Source organism: Indicator indicator, chromosome 16 (genome assembly GCF_027791375.1).
Source record: "Indicator indicator isolate 239-I01 chromosome 16, UM_Iind_1.1, whole genome shotgun sequence".
Taxonomy (NCBI): Eukaryota; Metazoa; Chordata; class Aves; order Piciformes; family Indicatoridae; genus Indicator; species Indicator indicator.
In genome coordinates, this window is record NC_072025.1 from 4,914,454 (window position 1) to 4,932,806 (window position 18,353).

Here is an 18,353-nt window from a genome sequence, read left to right on the forward strand (position 1 = left end):
CTATTCCAGTGCACTGTCACCCTCAGAGGAGTTTCTCCTTAAGTATGAGTGAAACCTCCTGTGTTCTAGTTTGTATCTGTTGCTTCTTGTCCTATCACTGACCATAGGCACAGTCACACCTCACGTTTCTTCTAGGGAAATTAAGCTTTTGTGTGTTCTGCTTGTCTTTTAGAAAGAAGCCTTAAAACTTTTTCATGATGTGCAGCTATAACAAAATGTATCTTAAATGTTATCTCTCTGTGGGTGACAAACCTCATTATGCTTCTGAGTTCCCTCTGTGATTTCAGTTGAACATCTTTATCATCGGCTCTTGTTGTAAGCTGCTGCACACCATTTAACAGTTGTTGAGTTTCACTTCAGAGGCAGCTGCATATTAGTGGTAAGTAGTCCAGTTCTTGTAAGGTACTTTATGTACCTTCAAGATGAAGGATACTGCATAAATATAAAATCTGTTCATATACCTCTGCTTTGTACATGCTGCTTGGATGTTTTCAGTCCCAACAGCTATGCAGATGCATTGGTTCTGTGTGAATGATCAAGAAAGAATTCAAGTAAACTGAAACATAACATTTTCTGATCATTTATATCTGAAATATGGCTGGTGTATGAAACTCCATTTAAAAGAATTGAATGATTTATGAATATCTGTTAGCTAATTAAACTTGCAACAACAACAGCAAAGGAAGTAAATAGGTATATGACTGAGCTCTGAGCCCAAATGATGTTTGTGTGTTTTATTCGTAGTCAACTGATTTGAATTGATTTTCACAGTTTTATAGGCACAGATTCATCTTGGGTTTTATGTATCTGTGAGAAAGATGGTTCTTTTCTTAGTATAAACATTTGGTTTGGACATCAGAGTAGTAAAGCAGCTTTTCTTAATGCTTGCTGGTGTATTTATGGGTTTAGACTATTGTCTTACTCAGAGTAGATTTCACGCCATCTGGGCTGGTAGGGTGCTAGGAAAGGATCTTAAGGTCATCTTCTGCAGAGATGACATTTTCATTTTAAACTCTGCAATTTGTAGTCTGTTCAACCAGAGATTGGACCCTGATAGGCATCACAGTGAAAGTGAAAGGATTTTCTACTAGCTGGGATGTGACTCCACATCCTTAATGAACAAACATGGTTTGGTTGATAGTTAATTGATGGTTCCACATCAGTCAGGTGTGGAATGCTGATACTGACTTTTTCAAGTAGTTTCATAAATAATGTTTGTAACTCCCACCTTCGGTCAGGTTCCACCAGAAGGCATAGAGAGCCTGTTTGTTTCATTGGCATCCCACCTTGATCTCTGCTTACTTCGCATCCTGTCATCCTCTGCTTGTGTGTGCTAGCTTCTTAACACAGGAGCTGTAACCCTCCTGGCTGTGTCAGACACCCTGCTAGAAATCTGTTGTGTGCAGATGATCTTCACGCTCTTAGTACCTTTACCGTAACATTTATAAAGCTTATGTTCCATGGAGGAGAAATGAGGTGAGCACCAGTTTGGAGAGAATAAATAACAATGGAGATGAGAAAATCTGGGTGAGAAATGGTGCTTTGCAGCAGCATGTTTTGCTGGCACTCTCTGGTAAAGCATGCAAATGTACATTTTTAGATGGTTTTTGGGGAAAAAAAAAAAGTTGTCTTCCAAGAGCCAATCATGGAACTAAATACTCATTTTCAGGGAGTCTGCACATTTTTTGATCTTCCAAATACTAAAAAAACCAAAAAATCTGTTTTTCACAGGAGAATCCCTTCAAGGAAAGGATTGTGTTATCTTTCTCGGAAGATGGAGAGGGGAGCTTGAGCTTCAATGATTTTGTGGATATGTTCTCTGTGCTCAGTGAAATGGCTCCCAGAGAGCTTAAAGCAATCTATGCCTTTAAGATCTATGGTACTGTATTGGGATACTTTTGTATGCCTTTTTTGTTTGAAGTAAATGAGAAGTCTTGGTGATCTTTCTTTGGTTCCTTTGTTCTTTAGATTTTAACACAGATAACTTCATTTGTAAATCAGACTTGGAACAAACCCTCAATAAGCTGACCCGAGAAGAGCTAACAGAAGAAGAAATCACTCTGGTTTGTGAGAAAGTGATAGAAGAAGCTGACATGGATGGTGATGGCAAACTAGGATTTGCAGATTTCGAAAACATGATTTCCAAAGCACCAGACTTTCTCAGGTATTGTTTTAAGAAGAAGAGCTTCCTGCATGTTTTCAGGTATTTTTTGAGGCTGTCATCAGACAAGACATGTCAGACATAAGTACTTCAGTGCAGAGCTGACCTGAGCATGACTTTCTGCCCTAACTCAGTTTACTTTTCTTTTGAAAAGGGCAATGAATTTTACATATGAATAAAAAATTCTACATAAACTTACAGGTAAGGCTGTTACTTGAGTAATACAAAGGTGGACCTTCTTTGAGAAATGTTAGTGAACCAGACAGCAAAATAAGATATTCCCAGACTGGGAGGAGTTTATATTTAAGTCCATTGGCAGAGCAGGCTGAAGGTAAAACTTGTGTCTAGATTCTCCCCGGATTTCAGTGGTGGGGGAGAATGGCTGGAAGGGTGCCTGGTGGAAATGAACCTCAGAGGATAGGTTGATAGCCAGCTAAACTAGCCAGCAGTGTGCCCAGGTGGCCAAGAAAGCCAACAGCATCCTGGGCTGTATCAGCAATAGTGTGGCCATCAGGACTAGGAATGTGATTCTCCGCTTGTACTTGGCACTAGTGAAACCACACCTTAAGTACTGGGTTCAGTTTTGAGCCCCTCACTCCAGGAAAGACATTGAGGTGCTGGTGTGTGTCCAGAGAAGGGCTACAAAGCTGCTGAAAGATCTGGAGAACAGGTCTGGTGAGGGACCTGAGCTTGTTTAGTCTGGGTAAAAGGAAGATGGAGACCTTCTTGCTCTTTGCAGCTGCCTGAAAGGAGGTTGTAATGAGGTGGGAGGTCAGTTTCTTCTTCCAAGGCACAAGGGATAGGACAAGAGCAAGTGACCTCAAGTTGCATCAGATAAGGTTTAGATTGGAAATGAGGAGCAATCTGTTCCCTGAAAGGTTTGTCAGCCTCTGGAAAAGGCTGCCCAGGGCAGTGATGGGGTCACCATCCTTAGAAGAATCTAAAAGGAGTGTAGATGTGGTGCTGAGGGAGGTGGTTTAGTTATGACTTGGTAGTGCTGGATTACAGGCTGACCTTTATCTTAAAAGTCGTTTCCAACCAGAATGGTTCTATATTCCAGGTTCTGCAGACATGTGTATCCTGATTAGTTGGCTGTTACCAGAAAAGGACTTTAGTTTTAGTATTTTGTTTCAGTTAAGGCACAAAGACCGGTTCATCTATGTAAAACTGTTGATGTCCAGAATGATGCAGGATTATTTTGCATCTTTCTGTGAAGCCGAACCCTTGGAGAATCTTTCTTACACAACTGAAATTGGCAGAAACTTGATCATCTTTCAGTCAGTCACATGTTGTTGAACTCTGCCAAAGGATTCAGAAGTTAATCAGGAGGATTAACAAAGCTCACAGTCAGACCAATTGAATAAACTGTATTTTCATAGAAAATAAGGCTACAAATTAGGGTAGAATTAAGATAGATAAAAATTTGGCCTGATACTGCTAATGGAGTTTAAGAAGTTTTAAGTGTCCTGCAGAACAGTTCATTGATTTCATGTATGCCATTTCTGAGAAAAATGTTATAACAAAATGATTCTACTTTAAAGCATAAGGACATAATTCCTGTGAACCTGGAGAAATGACAGCTTCTGGGAGGATATACTGCAAAGTTGATGTGAATGTCTTCTATACCTTAGAAACATACTAGACATTCCTTGACTAAATCAAGTGGGTCAGTGGATACTCTTTTAGAACAAGGTACATATCATGGTTATGGTGAGGTTCAGCTGGGCAGGTATTAATATTTTGTTTATATATATTTCCTGCTAGAAGCTGCTGGGGTCAGATAGAGTCCAGTACCCACAAATCTGGTAGAGAAGAGATAACAAATGTGAAGAATTTGAAGGCAGATCTCAAGACTTCAAAAAAAGCTGTAGTTCCAGAAGTTTCCTGTGCCATCACTGACTTTACTGCTATGGTGCAGAGGCTCACAGGCTGCTGAGGACCATGTGCAATCTAGTAATTTCCTGAAAAAGTAGCAGAGAGGGGTATTTGCCAGTGTAGGCACTGCAATTACTTTCTTTTCGAAGTCTGTGATGTTATGAGAAGCTGAGGAAAGGAGTACAAAGACCTCAGTGATGGATGCTCAACAGGGCAATAAGATGGGATGAAGTGAAAATCTATACTTTTCACTTGTACAGGTGAGGAGAAGAGAAAATGGAGAGGGAAAGCTTGCTGACAGCATGGATAATTTCAGGGGCCCAGGCTACCACGTATTAGAAGACTGATTATTCTCTTGTTCAGTTTGAACACATATACTTCAATCCATGTTTGTGCCATGGTAAACTCATGTTATCAAGATGTCTCCTTGATCTTCAGGATGGCAGTGTGTACATTTGAGGCAGATTTTTTTGCCTTCCCTGATTTCAGGTCCAGAAGATTAGCTGGGTCACAGTTTAAGAGCTCCTGATGTGACATGACCTAAAGAAGGGTTTCCTTCCACCTTTCTAGCTGAAACGGTGGCTTAGAGCCTCTGACTTCAACTCAGCGACGTGTTTTTTAACCTTTGAAGCTACACTGCAGAATGAGGGTGTAAATGGAAAATGTCTCAGAGCTGAGCAAAGAATGTGTAGTTTCTCTGATTTGGTTTCTGTTTCAGCCAGAGTTAATAGCTGCTGGGAAAAAAAAGGTGACAAGCTTTTATCCAAACTAATCTGTATGGAAGACTTGGTACTTCTCCTTTATTGCAGTTTACTGTGCATTTTGACTGTTAAGGCTCTTTTTTTTTTTTTTTTTTTTTTTGACGACATTGCTGTATAGACTGACAGATCTGTTAATGCTGAACTTTCTGGTCTCAGCCACTTCCTTCCATTTTTAAAATATTGTGTAAATGTTGCATTCTGAAAATGCGCAGAGACAGCTATAATTTCATTTGGTTTTGCATAATCTCCACTTTTTATGTTCAGTTGAAATCATTCCAGCCTTTAATTTCAAGAAAGCCTAAGTGTCTATTGATTTACACTTTTAACTGCACAGCAGCTGTGAAAATTAAACCCTTAGGAACCAAAGCAATAGCCACTTTTGAAAATGATTGCCAGGAAGCAGTTGGAGATGCTGAGTAACTGCAGGCTTTTTTGTGAAGCTATGGAAAATCACCACTTCTGAATATTTGATCCCAGAATGCCATGCCGGCACACGCCTGGGATGAAATCCTTTTGACAGTATTGACTAACTTAGCAGACTCAGGATGATTTTTATTTGTAGGAAAGGATTTCTTATTCTGTTCTTTGCATCCACCACCACAAAAGCCACGTCTTCAGACCGTCCAAGTTGGAAACTTAGGATGCAAGGCTAGTTAGGTTTTATACCTGGCTTTGCCATTGCTTGAGCAGATATCACTGTTAAGCTGTATATTGTTTTGTTGTCCCTGTTCTATACATGGGACCAGTGCTTACCTGACTTCTAACAAACATTAGGAACTTTGTGATAAGAACTACTCAGCTCTAAAGACTCATCATCATTAAAATGAGGTATGAAATTACTGAGGAAGAATACCTTCTTTACCCTGATGGTGAAAAACCAGATTTCTATAACAATGTGCACACTGGTTTTGAAGCCCTTCTTTCACACAGCTCAACGTGTGAAAGCTGTCATACTATCATGCATACTTAATGTATAGAGCAGGCATTAATTTTGGCACCATCATCCAGGCTTTGACCTGGTGCGAACTGAAGTTCGTACATTGACCGATTTTCCTTCTCTCATCTCTCGTTTCTCAAACCTTTACTTAATGATCCTGTGGAGGTTTAATCTCCTGCAGACAGCCTTTGCAAGCTTTGTACTGCTGTCAAGCAAATGAAGATGCAGTGAAGTCTGTTTCTTGATTTGCACTGCTGTGGTTGAGGAATTTTTTTAAGAGTAGAAGAAAACACTGCTGATCATTGACCAGGGAAGAAGATATACACCTTTATGGCTGCTATCCCGGAAGCTTGAGTAAGCTGTAAATGATACTGACAGTTGCTAGTTCAGAAAATTTGATCCCAGTAGGTTTGTTTCACTGAAAATTGCTATCATTAAGAAGCTGTGTGTAGTTTAATGGAAGTATTAGCAGTCTGAACTGGCACTAGCTAAGTGTTCTGTTCTACAACACTGGGTACGTTTTCCACAGGAAATTGTTTTATAAATCATCCTGGAAGCTTAAGCTTATTTGAATGCCTGAGGGTGAAACATACTATTACAATTGGAAATAGAGTTTGGGAAGAATATGGCATTAGTAACACCTGGGAGGTGCCAGATGAAGAAACAACAGATTGAACAAAAACATGTAATTGGAAACGCACTATTTCTGAAACCTTTGTGGGCCTTCACCCATGTAACAGTTCATGTCGTGACTCCAGTTCTGCCTAAAGCTGAAGTAACAGAAGCTTTCTTGCAGGAAATGTGCATCTCATAAGATCTGTCCCAACATGCAGATTATCTAGTTCTTAAGGAATAAAGCTAGAGCTAGAGACAAATTGGCAAGAGATTCTTGGCAAGAAAACAATGGAGGGGAATATTTTCTGTCAGTATGTTTCACAGAATGTTTCTGCTGCTTCTTACTAAAGAGCTTCATCTCCAAAGGCAAAAATAACACTCTAATAAAAATATAAAAACTTCTGAAAGATTTCCAGCGAAGTGAATTTGGATGGAACTACTTTATTTCAAGGAATCCGGCCTAAAATGTTTTCACATACAGTGTCGTGGGTTTTTAGTTCCTACATATTGCCTTTGTAGGACTTCAGTTATCAAGAGTTTGGATTAACATGGGGCTCTGCATATTTCCTGATTTGTGAACAAGATGTTTGTATTTTATTAAAACCTTTGTGTTGGTAAGCTCTTGGTATAACTCTTTACTTTCTCTCACAATAGTTAGGCTAGTGTGCCAGACTACTATACATCCTATCTTTTAGTGTCATCCAGACTGAATTAATTCCTAGATATGAATTTCTAGGGACTGCTGTGAATATAAAATTTATTTTCTCTAAATGCATACAGCAAAGCTTCCTTCAGTAAATACCTGACTCAAATCAGGTGTCTGAGTGTAAGTTAAAAAACTGTACATCCAGAACTCTTTGGCCTCTCAAATACTCCAACCCTTTAAAGTTTTCTTTTGGTATAGGCATCAAAACAATAGCATTTACACACATAAATACCAAAGAACCTCTTCTAATTTCTGTCAAGAAAGAAACAAACATATGGTTTATACTGTCATGACATTGAACACATTTCTACCTGGAGAAAGTGAGCTTTTGGCATGTCCTCTTTAAATTGTCTTTTACTGTCCTGCTAAGATGCTCAGGAGTTCTTCACAAACTTAGGGCAGTAGTAAGGCATGCTGCTTACCTGTGTCATAGTGCAAATAGAAAGAAGGTAACAGTGGTCCTATCAGCCTAATTTGAGTTGTTTAAAAACGCAAATGCTGTGCCATAGCAGAAGTACCATTGAGAAGCATTTAGCTCTGCTCTATAACTAATACACAACACCTTCCCTTTTGTACTTTAAGGAAATTTTTGTGCGTAATAACAAATGTTTTTGTGTCTCTTTTTTTTGTTTGTTTGTTTGCTTTGCAGTACTTTCCACATAAGAATCTGAAGATGTTTCTGTGAGCCAGCGTTATCAGAAATGACTTACCAGTCCAGCCTTTCTGAATCTCAGGCACTTTGGGGGCTTTTGTCCTGTAATTATGGCTTCTTAAAACTCAACAGAAAGTAGTGAAACAATTCTGGTCTACAATGAGACAGAAGCATCATGTGATGTACAGGATACTTGGAACAGCCACATTTTTATCATCACTGTTAGCCAAACACTCTGGCAAAGATGGTTGGTTATTGGGTTGTAGGTTTTCTTGGTGGTTTGTTTTTGTTTTGTTTTAATTTTTTAAACAAGCAGAATTTGAATAATATTAAAGGTATTTCCACATAGTTTTTAAATTTATGAATATTTAATATTACTCTTAAAAGCGCAAAAAAAATATTGTTGGAAAGATGAGCTTTGGTGACTTTTCCAAGAGTATTTGAAAGAAAGCAAGGGCCTTAAATAATGAGATGCCTCTATCACTGTGTCTGTACAGCTGGGGGTCTTGCATGGAAATTAACTTAGGTGAAAGAACTGCAGTCAAGATCAAGCTCCCAGTGTTGAAGACAACCACATCCCAGGTTTAAATTTCTGGGTTTGGTGCTTACCTTCAACCAGTATTTTAGGGATTGTCACGTCCTTATGAAACTTGAAATATTTGCCTTTTGTATATGAGAACTGCGGACATGATTTGTTTCTTCCCAAGATAAATGTAATAACCGTGTCCTTATTCTTCAAGGGAGTTCTGCATTTTACTCCTTCTATGGGCTGGTAATGTTGAATGGAAGAAGTATGATCGTCTGTAACTCATGAAGAAGTTAAAGAAGCACAGCACTACTGTGGAAGACATGAAAAGATGTTTTCTTTCTAAACCAGCTATGCAATCTTTCCCATAAAATGCATGGATGCAGCTCTGTATTTTCCTTCTTCCCTCTTCAGCTGGAAATCAGCTAGATTTTGATTTTTGTTTTTAATTCCAGTATTGTCCAGGTACTGGGGCCTGAAGACAATCATATGTGTATTACTGTTCTAACAGTCAATAGAAGGGCTCTGTCACTTACATGGCTTCTGTATCAAAGTCACCACAATTAAAACTTTTGACGCATTCTGTTGTGCTTTGAGAATTTTTAGGCTAAGCGCATACTAATTTCTGGTCATTATTCCAATTACTGTGAGGTTCAGCCTTTCAAAGGATGAAATGTATTATTGAAAATGTTGCTACAGTAGAGAAATTAAACCTTCTTACCATTTCTGTAGGGATTTTTGCCATTTAGCTCAGAAACTTCAGAATGGTGAGTTTGCGATGTAGCTTGCTGTTCAGATTCACACAGTATGCATCAAGAGGAAACGTTCTAGCAGTGTACATCAAAAGTGTTGACAAATTTTGGAAATTCAAGGTATACAAAATAGTGAAAATGAAATTGTTATGTTAGTAATAACATCCATTTGTAAAATATTTGTAGACTTATCACGTTCAGTGATATTTAGAGGATTTTAGTACTTCATCCTACTGGTTTCTGTTTAGATAAAAGAATTTGGAGCCTTTATTCCCTTTGATTTATTTACTGAAGTTAAACTTGGCATAAACCAGTCCTCATAGTTCTGATTAAGAAGAGATTCAAGCCTAAATCTTTTTTAATTTCAAGCAGATTTAGTTAGAGCTATTAGTTGATTCTAGCAATTCGTAAGACATTAGCATTAAGAGACATAATGAGTAGAAAGTAATTTTTATGTAGAAATCTCAACCTAATAGTTTTTTGTTTCTTTCAAGACACACAGTTAATCTGGAAAACCTCATGAGATGTGCTTTTCTGTCATGAATAGTATGTATTGTAAAATACTAGGCTACAAGATTCTGGATCAGATTATTCAGACAAAAAGGGTCTGGTATTGATGACGTAGATCAGTACCTTTTAATACTGGTGTTCTTTTTTTATGTTTTAAAATTCGTATTAGCTAAAATCCTTTCCTTCCTGACACAATGTGTCGTTCCATGATTAGATCCTTTTGCACACGGAAGACCTCAGTTGGCTTGGAATGTATGCAGTGTGTTTGTTTTATGTCCTCCCTGACCTGAAGCAGTTGAAGATGCACTTGGCCTTGCAGGCAGATATTTAACCTTGAAGTCATTCATCTGAGTTGAGAAACAAGGAGAAAAAGAAATCGGGAGCATCCTGCGAAGGAATACTTCTGTCCAGAGTTAAAGAGGAATTCTTGCAGAATACTGCAGATAAAAATGTATGCAGTTATTCAAACGCCTTTTATTTCTGTGGCTTATGTTCATCTCCTCTAACAAAACCCTGAGCCAACACAGTATCTTCCTGTTGTTTGAGAGAGATGTATACTCTAAATGCTACTGGAGCAAAATCATCCTACCTAGTAGCAGGTAAGTTGTTATACCTGATGGTAAAGGTAAGGGACAGATTTCTAAAGAAGGTTTGTATTTTCAGTTTCTTAGTTGGCTCTAGCTGCATGTCTGAAACTTTTGTTACAACAAGAGTGTTGAGTGAATAGGAGTGCAGAAATATATAGTCCAAATTTAAATAATATTATGAGGTAAAAAACCAGTTATATTTATGTGATAGCATTATTGGAAAAATCTTAAGACTTCGCTGTCAAGTGTTTCTTCAGTCAGCTTTACTCAATCAAAAGAAGCTATCAGGCAATTTAGAAAGAAACTGAAATAGTAAAAGAAAATTAGATATAAAGCAATTTTGGATTTGGCCTAAAAGCAAGATGACATGTATTTTGTATTGCAGTAAAGGTCTTAAATATATGAAATATGAATAGACATTTCTATATTTGCCTTCAGAAGTGGACAAGGAAGAAGGAAAACTATTACTTACAGCCTCTATTAAAGTAGCTGTGCATGTGTGTCTTATCTGTAGTTTATGTATGCTCAAAGCATCGCGGAGACGAAAAGGAGCTGGTAGAAGTGAATAAAAGTGTCAAAAAGCAAATAAGGACCAAGTTATTTATTAATACACTTCTGTTGTTATAGAATTAAAGGAATACAGTAAGCCAAGATATGTAACAGCTGGCAGGCCAAAATCTGATCATTGTTATTTCCATATTAATCTTTAGTAACTCTGCTGACTTCAGTGGAATTAACTCATCTGTCTGTAATTGGATCTCTGTTGAGGAAAGCAGTTGTTTTTTAGCTGCAGTTCTTTGTGCTCTTTCACGCCCATTTAAAGTAATCTTAAAATGGTGAACGTTCTTTTGTTAGTCGGTAACCACCTGCTCCTTTTTGTCAACAGAATCACTGTTGGAATCCATTACCATTTCTTACAGTCGCATAGAAACAGACTCCTTTTTCACCCCAGGGCTTATTTTTGTCTGCTTGTACATGTCAGAGGCACTTCTGATGCAGCATCACAAGGTGGCACCATAGCATCGCATCAGGTCATGACTTCATTGACGGGTTTACATTTCCTTGAAATACAAGATACTGTGTAGAATCTACAATGCCACAAACAAAAAGATCAAAAACTGTGTTTAATTACTCATTGTAAAACTGTAGATAATTACAGAAAGTTGTACACTTGATCAAATTAATGAAACTAAATCTTAAAAGGGACAAGACTAAATACTTTCGAAACAGGTACATGAAAAATAATTTCATAGAATAATTTGAGTCCATGAGAAATTTTTTCCTGATAGAGACACTTGGTTGGATTGGGACCCAGTATAATGGCAATACTCCTTTGTTCAGCTCAGTTTCTAATGCATATATCATAGTTTTCCATACAAGTACTCATTTCCTTTTTTGTGATGTTGGTCTTAGTAATATCTGCTACTGATCAGAATGCAGGGTTATTTTTTTCCTTTTCATGAGTTGATGTGCTTTTCATTTCATCTGTTCAGTTTGCTGTCTTTTAGTATCATTGGATATTATTTTCAATTTTGTTTTCATGATGCAGTAGTAGTGCCTCATGGTTTTTGTTTGTAAAAATCATTATTTCATATTGTCATGTTTTCTGGAAGTATGGTGGTGCAGCTGTTGTGTGTAATAGCACCTCTGCTACGAAGATAGATGGAGGGAGCTGGTGGTGTTTAGCCTCTATCCAGGGAGACCTAATATGGCCTTCTAGTACCTGGAGGGGTGTAGCAGTGGCAGGGGGCACAGGAAAAGGGGGCTACAAGAAGGATGGAGAAGAGACTGCTTACAAAGGCCTGTGGTGATAGGACGAGGGACAATGGCTTCAAACTAGAGAAGAGTAGATTTAGATTGGATTTTAGGAAAAAGTTCTGCACCATGAGGGTGGTAGAACACTGGAACAGGTTGCCCAGGGAGGTGGTTAGGGCCCTGTCCATGGAGGTTTTCATAGTGAGGCTTGACAGGGCTCTGGGCAACCTGATCTAGTTGAGAATGCCCCTGCTTATTGCAGAGGGGGTTGGACTAGATGACTTTCAGATGTCCCTTCCAACCTAGACCATTCTATGATTCAGACTGTCAATTCCCATCAAGTTTTGTGTATTTTTTTGTCTTACCCTTGATATGTTCTGCTAACTTGTTTGGCTTAGAACAGCAACAAAAACTAAGGTATTTATAGTTAGTGTTTATATCTTTGTCCTAGTATGAGAAAACATAAGAATGAGTTAATTTGACTTTTATTTTTCAGATGTGCATTACCTGATGCATTAAAGTTTATCACCCATAATGTCTTCTGTTATTTGATTGCTGTGAAATGTGTCTGACCCAGATGACCCCATCTTCACTGGAGCTTAGGCACATGCCTAATGTTCAGCATGTGACAAACATACTATTCTGATGGGAATTATTTCTTTGAATTAAGGTCAAACTGAGGTAAGGCACCATATATGCCATTATCTCTCTTCCTACAGAGACAGAATATGTTCCAGCATTTGATGGTTTTTATGAAAAGATTATTTTATTAATAAAAATGGGTTTGTTAAAATCCTGAAAATGGAAATGCATGTGAAAAATTACCCAATTTGAGATTTTGTTACAAAAACTATGAAAATGCTTAATCTGGAGACCTGAATAGGTTCAGATTGTATTGTGAAATAACAGAATATGAAGTCAGCTAAAGACAGAGTTTTTATTGTGGAGTAGGAAATATTACACTTATTAGCTTATGATCCACAATACGTCGATTTGAACTGAAATAACAGCAGAGTTTAAGAGTTCATAATGGTTTTGCCCAATACACCTCAGGTAGAACAGACAATGGAATGAAATTTGATGAAGATGATACTAAAGATAATAAAATTAAAATAGTTCATGTCCTTAGGAAGATACTTGTCTGAGACAGAAGTAAAGGACATAGGGAACAGATATTCTGCTCTTTTCTCTGTATTATTTTGCAGTTATGGGTGCCTTGTAGAGATGTTAATGACACCGACTGGCTATCAAATTCTCTTTGGTGAGGAAAAGGAAGAGACTGTTCTTGGTAGAATTAAAACAGGAGCATCAGCATAACAAATTGAAGTGCCTTTATTTAACTGCAACTTCTGTCATTCTTGTATGCAAAATAACCTTTTACAATCTGAACTCCAAATGAAAGTCCTTACTGCCCTTTTCTTTTGATTCTCTCATTTGCAAGCCTGATGCTTCAGCCCTGTATGCTTTGCTGTGGCAGTGCGGATTACTCAGTTTTTTTCTTCTTTCTCGTTGAACATTTACTCAGATCCAAATAATTTTGCACATAAATCCATGACTTCTGTTATCTGTTTTGCTAATGTACAGTACATCTGGCATGTATGCTGTTGAGTGCACGCTCACAGCCCTGCAATACAAATGCACATTTGTACACTCTTCTCCAGTTCTGTATGTGCCTGAAAACGTAGGCCAAAGTGTTTTAACTCTGCTGAAGAGGGTTATGGGCACCAGTCCAGCGTCCTCCTTTTTTAGTGTAACTTGAGAATTCTCAAGTGAAATCTGTGGATGTGGCAGCCTGCCAGGAGCAAGGCAGCTGATTCCTCTGGGCTTACTTACAGCTGGGGCAATGCCGTATGGGTAGAGCTTGCTATCTGTTCTGTATGCGTTTAACAGGCTGTGTGAAATGGTAGCTGATCTTTGACGGGGTGAGAACTGAAGACTTTGGTCTGGTCTATCATGTGTAGCTCTGTCAGGAAGCAAGTACAAGGTATCTGTGTTTCCTTGATGGAAACAGTTCTGAGTTCAGTCTGAGAATGTATTCATCTGCCCAGTTCTGCTGTGGAAATTGGATCCAGGTTTTTAATAGAGAAAAAATTGTAGTTCTTTGGATAACTCTGAATTTAAGCATATCATTTTATTTGATTGTGAAGTAATTTTTTTTATCTTTGTCTTTTTTCAAAACCTCTGGACTGCAGGCCACAGTTCTTCCTTCTGACCTGCATTCCTATCCTCAGCTAATACACAGGCAGAAATCCTGGAGCACAGAGAAAGGAACCATGGGGTGAACTGATGCCAGTAGTGTGTCTGTCTGAAGCAAGAGAACAGCAGGCTAAGGGCAACTTTGGAGTAATAATGAATGGGTATATTTTTGCTGGTTTGGTGAACAGTCTTCATCCACTCCATTAGAACTGAAGTGGGTTAACTATATCCTCACCTTCCTCTCTAAGTGTGCTGATAGTGAAATCATACCAGGTTAAATCGCTGTTCTGAGGGCAGACACCAGACCTAGTTCTTAGAAATGAGAGTCCAGTACCATACTACCTGTGCTAAACAGCACCATTATCTCTAGGATACCTCTTTGATTTGGTAGGCTTATTAAAACATGAATAGTTAATCTGATCCTAAAGATTCTTCCTTAGTGATTTCATCTGTACCTTACACGTTTTGTTTGAATTTTCTCACTGGACTGATCTAAACAGAGAATATTTGAGGTCACAAAGAACACAGGCATCTGAGTTTGCACTGTATTGGTATTTCCTGTAAAACTGCACAATGAACTCAGCTAACATTCCCTCTCATTTGCTTTCTTGAAATGAGTACATCATGTACATGAAGAGGCTGCAGGCTTACCACTAAGTATCAATGTCTTTCACATTGGAGTAAGCATTTGATGGAACAAATTCTGATAAAGCCAGAGTAAATGTTTTAAATAGTATCTTCATATTTGAGTGAACTCCTCCTGGGAAGAAACTTGAGATTTGTCATATCCTTTTGAAAATGCCAGTGTGTCATTTGAATGTTCACTTAGGAATCTCTTGGGTATTATACGTGAACCAGATGACTACTGCAGTGCAGTAAGTTTGGCTTCAGGTCTCTCAGGTTTCCTAAGAAGTTTAGGGCTTATTCTGATCACTTAGCTGCTGAAACAAGTCTGCTGCATTCCATGTATGGAAAACTATAACTATGTTAGAGAAGCTTACCAATTAGTTACCTGTTAATGGCATAATCTCATTATTTCTTACTTTTTGCTTTTTTTCATCACAGAACTGGTAGAACACTTAGTGTTTCTATTTTATTAACCTTGAGAATACCAATGAAAAGAAAAGGCAGGGCAGTCAGGGAAATTTTAGCTTATTGTGTTGAGAGGAGCTTAAAAAAGTCTTGACATAGTAAAATGAAAACTAAGGAGTTATGAATCCTGTGATGTAACCCAGGAACTTTGATTCACTACCCTGGATTTTGAAACCTACAAACCCTCTTACTTTTCTTTATCCTATTTACCTTAATGTATAAAGCAGGTGGAAATCTTGAATTGATAGCTAATCTGCTATTGATTGTAATAATTTACAATTAAATATAAATTCATAGCCATTGGTGCTAATTAATCTATTTTTTATGTCCCATTAAAAAAGGGGGAAATGAAGTAGTATTATGCAGAAGGAGACACAGTCAAGGACACTTCCCATGTCATCTACTGATTTATTCTGCCCCCAAGCAGGACCTTCAATCACCTCTATGACTGCTGAGGCAGCCAATTTCTAAACTCTTTTTTAGCCTAGAAATTATAGGGACAGAAGGAAAAGACAATTGTGGTGATAGTTTTTAATCATAGGTGACTTCTTTTTTTGGGAATGGAATTTGTTTTCTATCTAATATCTTGTTCTAGTATTTCTGTTAATTGTGACACTATGGTAGTGTTGCTGGCTTCCTGTTTCTTCTTGAATTCACAAAATAATTTAGATCCTTTTTTGTTCTGGTTTAATGCTTTTTGTTGGCTTGCAGTGGAAGGTGTCTGTGATACATGGCAGGGATCTGTGATCTGACTGTTTTTCATCTTTCATCTCTAGGTATAAAACGCTGAATGAGAGAATTTGTTTAAAACCAGAAAACGTGGTAGTGAAATGTTAATAACCATTGAGAATGGAATTTTGGTCTCATGCTTCTTAGAATGCACACAGTCAGTAAAAATGAACTGAACAAATGGATGTAACTAGGAGCGCTTCTGGAATACTTTTACAACTTTGGGATCTGGAGGATAAAAGTCTCTTCATTGTATTTCTATCTTCAATCCAGTTGAATTGCAAAACTGCGTAACACTACTAGAATGGTGGGTTGGTTTGTTTTTTGGTTTCTTTTTTTTTCCAATAAAGCATTTCAGAACTTCTCAGAAAGATACTTTGGTCAGTATTTTTGATAGATCCTTGTTGAAGATGAACCCGAACTGCTATTTCACCCACTTTTTTAATGTGTGTGAGATTGCAGCCATTTTATTATAAAGGATTGTATTTTGTCTCTTACTGAACAAGGAACAAAGTGTATAGTTTATACTCAGAGTCTTCCACCAAATACAGGAAAGTGCCTAGACACTACTAGAAATGGTCTTTTCTTGATTAAAAAAGTGTTTCAACTTAAAGTACTGGCGTTTTGTCAGCTGTATGAGAAATGTAATTAAGAGGAAAATGAACTACAGAGTTTGAGTTTGTCCCCAGAATTTTTGTTTGTTTGTTTTTGTGTTATGACTTTTCTTTTACTTGTACTTATTTATTCACTGTAACTGCAAATGTTTTTAACAGTACCTTAAAGATAAATGAACAGAGAAATAACAATGAACATATCATATCTTTGTGTGAAGTACTACAAAAACACTTGAGTGAATTTCTCAGTTCTGCTTTGTCTTCTAAGAGTTTCTGTCCTCTTTTATAAAAAGGAAAATCAGGGAACCCTGGAAGGGTATGTGTTAGTGGTTTTACATTGCCATTGTGTACTGGGTACCTCTGTACAGTACCTGGCTCTCACATGCAGAAAGGAAGAATCACCTGAGTCAAGTTCAGTCACTGCACTAGGGAGAAGTAGGTTGTTTCATCTTTCCATTGATCTCTGCATTCCGGGTACACCTTTCTCATTTGTGTTTCTCTTTTTGAAAGACCAGAGGCTGAGGAGAATCAGCAGTACTGCTCCTTCTTACCAGTTACTTACTGCAATATCAGTAATGTCCAGTGGATGCTTCCAAAGAGCTGTTTATACTTTGCAGTTCTCTATGATTGTTGCTTGCCAGCAGGTGTTTGCCTCACACCTTTTTTTCTGTGTGTTCTTCTGCTCTACTTGCTCTCCTACTGTGAATTAGGAACCAGCATTTAGAACAATGTTCTCAGGGCCAGTGAATCTGCTGAACCTGGTAGACTGTGACTAAGTCTGGTAAACAGACTTAGGACTGCTTGTATTTCTTATAAACTAAGCTAAATTCTCAGCCTGTCTTCATGTGCAAGATTTCACATTTGCCATGGAACATGCACGAATGCATGTTTTGGGTACAGAACATTTGCTTCTATGTGTAGATTTCACATTCAGGAAATTACTGAGCAGTTTTGTGACTGGGTAGCTATCTAGTAGATACTGAAGATTAACTCAGTGATTCACTTCAGAAGATTCTAAACAAAAATGAATGCTATAGCAATTAATTGCTTTGAGTAAGGTATATATTGTATAATCTCTGTGAAATTCACAGAATTCACAAGTAGTACCTCAAAAGGGCAGTAAGAATGCTTTATTATTTGTGTAAGCTGCCAGTCCTCAGTATGATCATGTGTGCAGTTTCCCTCTGCTGCGGTCGGTATTAGTAAAAGCTGATGCTGCAAGAGGCAGTTAGGATTTGAGGTGGGGAGAATGGAAAACATTTGCCTTCAATGAAGTCAAATGTGTTTGGAGCAATTGTGAATGCGTGCCATGAAAACATAGCTTGGTCTTTATGGAGTAATATTCCTCGTTCTCAATTATCTATACTCTTAATCTTTTTTTAGGACACAAATATTTTTTTCTAGGTTCTTGCAAAATTTCCATGGATACTAATGTAACAGGGTCAGAGCAAGTGTTTATTACTGACAGGTAAGCCAGTGGTTTAGTGTAATTGCAAATTTGGCATCTGTCACTAGCAACATTTGGTAGTGCAGCTGACTGATACGATGGAAATGATGGGAAAATTTTCCCCTGATGTTTCTTAGATAATACTATTATTTGATATCTGTCTTAGTTGGAAAGGACTTAGGGTTAGTTTGGCTTCAGATTTGACTGTTGTGACTTACTCCTGAATCTGTATTTCCACAATTTTTCATGTGTTTCCTGTCTTTATCTAAAGCCAGAAGTTCCAAACCAGAAAACCACAGGAAAAGCTGATCTGGTAATGTTTATCTTGATCAGAAACAAACAGCAAGAGAGATTTCCTGCAAAATACTTTTCTTGTGATGAATGTAGCTTGGATACTAGACCAAAAAGTCTGACTAACTCTGCCTATTTTTAGACAAG

At 37.8% G+C, this 18,353-nt stretch overlaps 1 protein-coding gene across 1 annotated transcript in view; it reads left to right on the top strand.

Moving 5' to 3' along the window:
* Positions 1-7,726, top strand: part of CIB2 (calcium and integrin binding family member 2) — a 35,229-nt gene extending 27,503 nt beyond the window's left edge. Inside the window, exons 4-6 of the mRNA XM_054388106.1 lie at positions 1,732-1,879; positions 1,969-2,164; positions 7,705-7,726. Coding sequence (XP_054244081.1) covers positions 1,732-1,879; positions 1,969-2,164; positions 7,705-7,726 — 366 coding nt within the window. The remainder of the gene's footprint in view (positions 1-1,731; positions 1,880-1,968; positions 2,165-7,704) is intronic.
* The last annotated feature ends 10,627 nt before the right edge of the window (positions 7,727-18,353 follow it).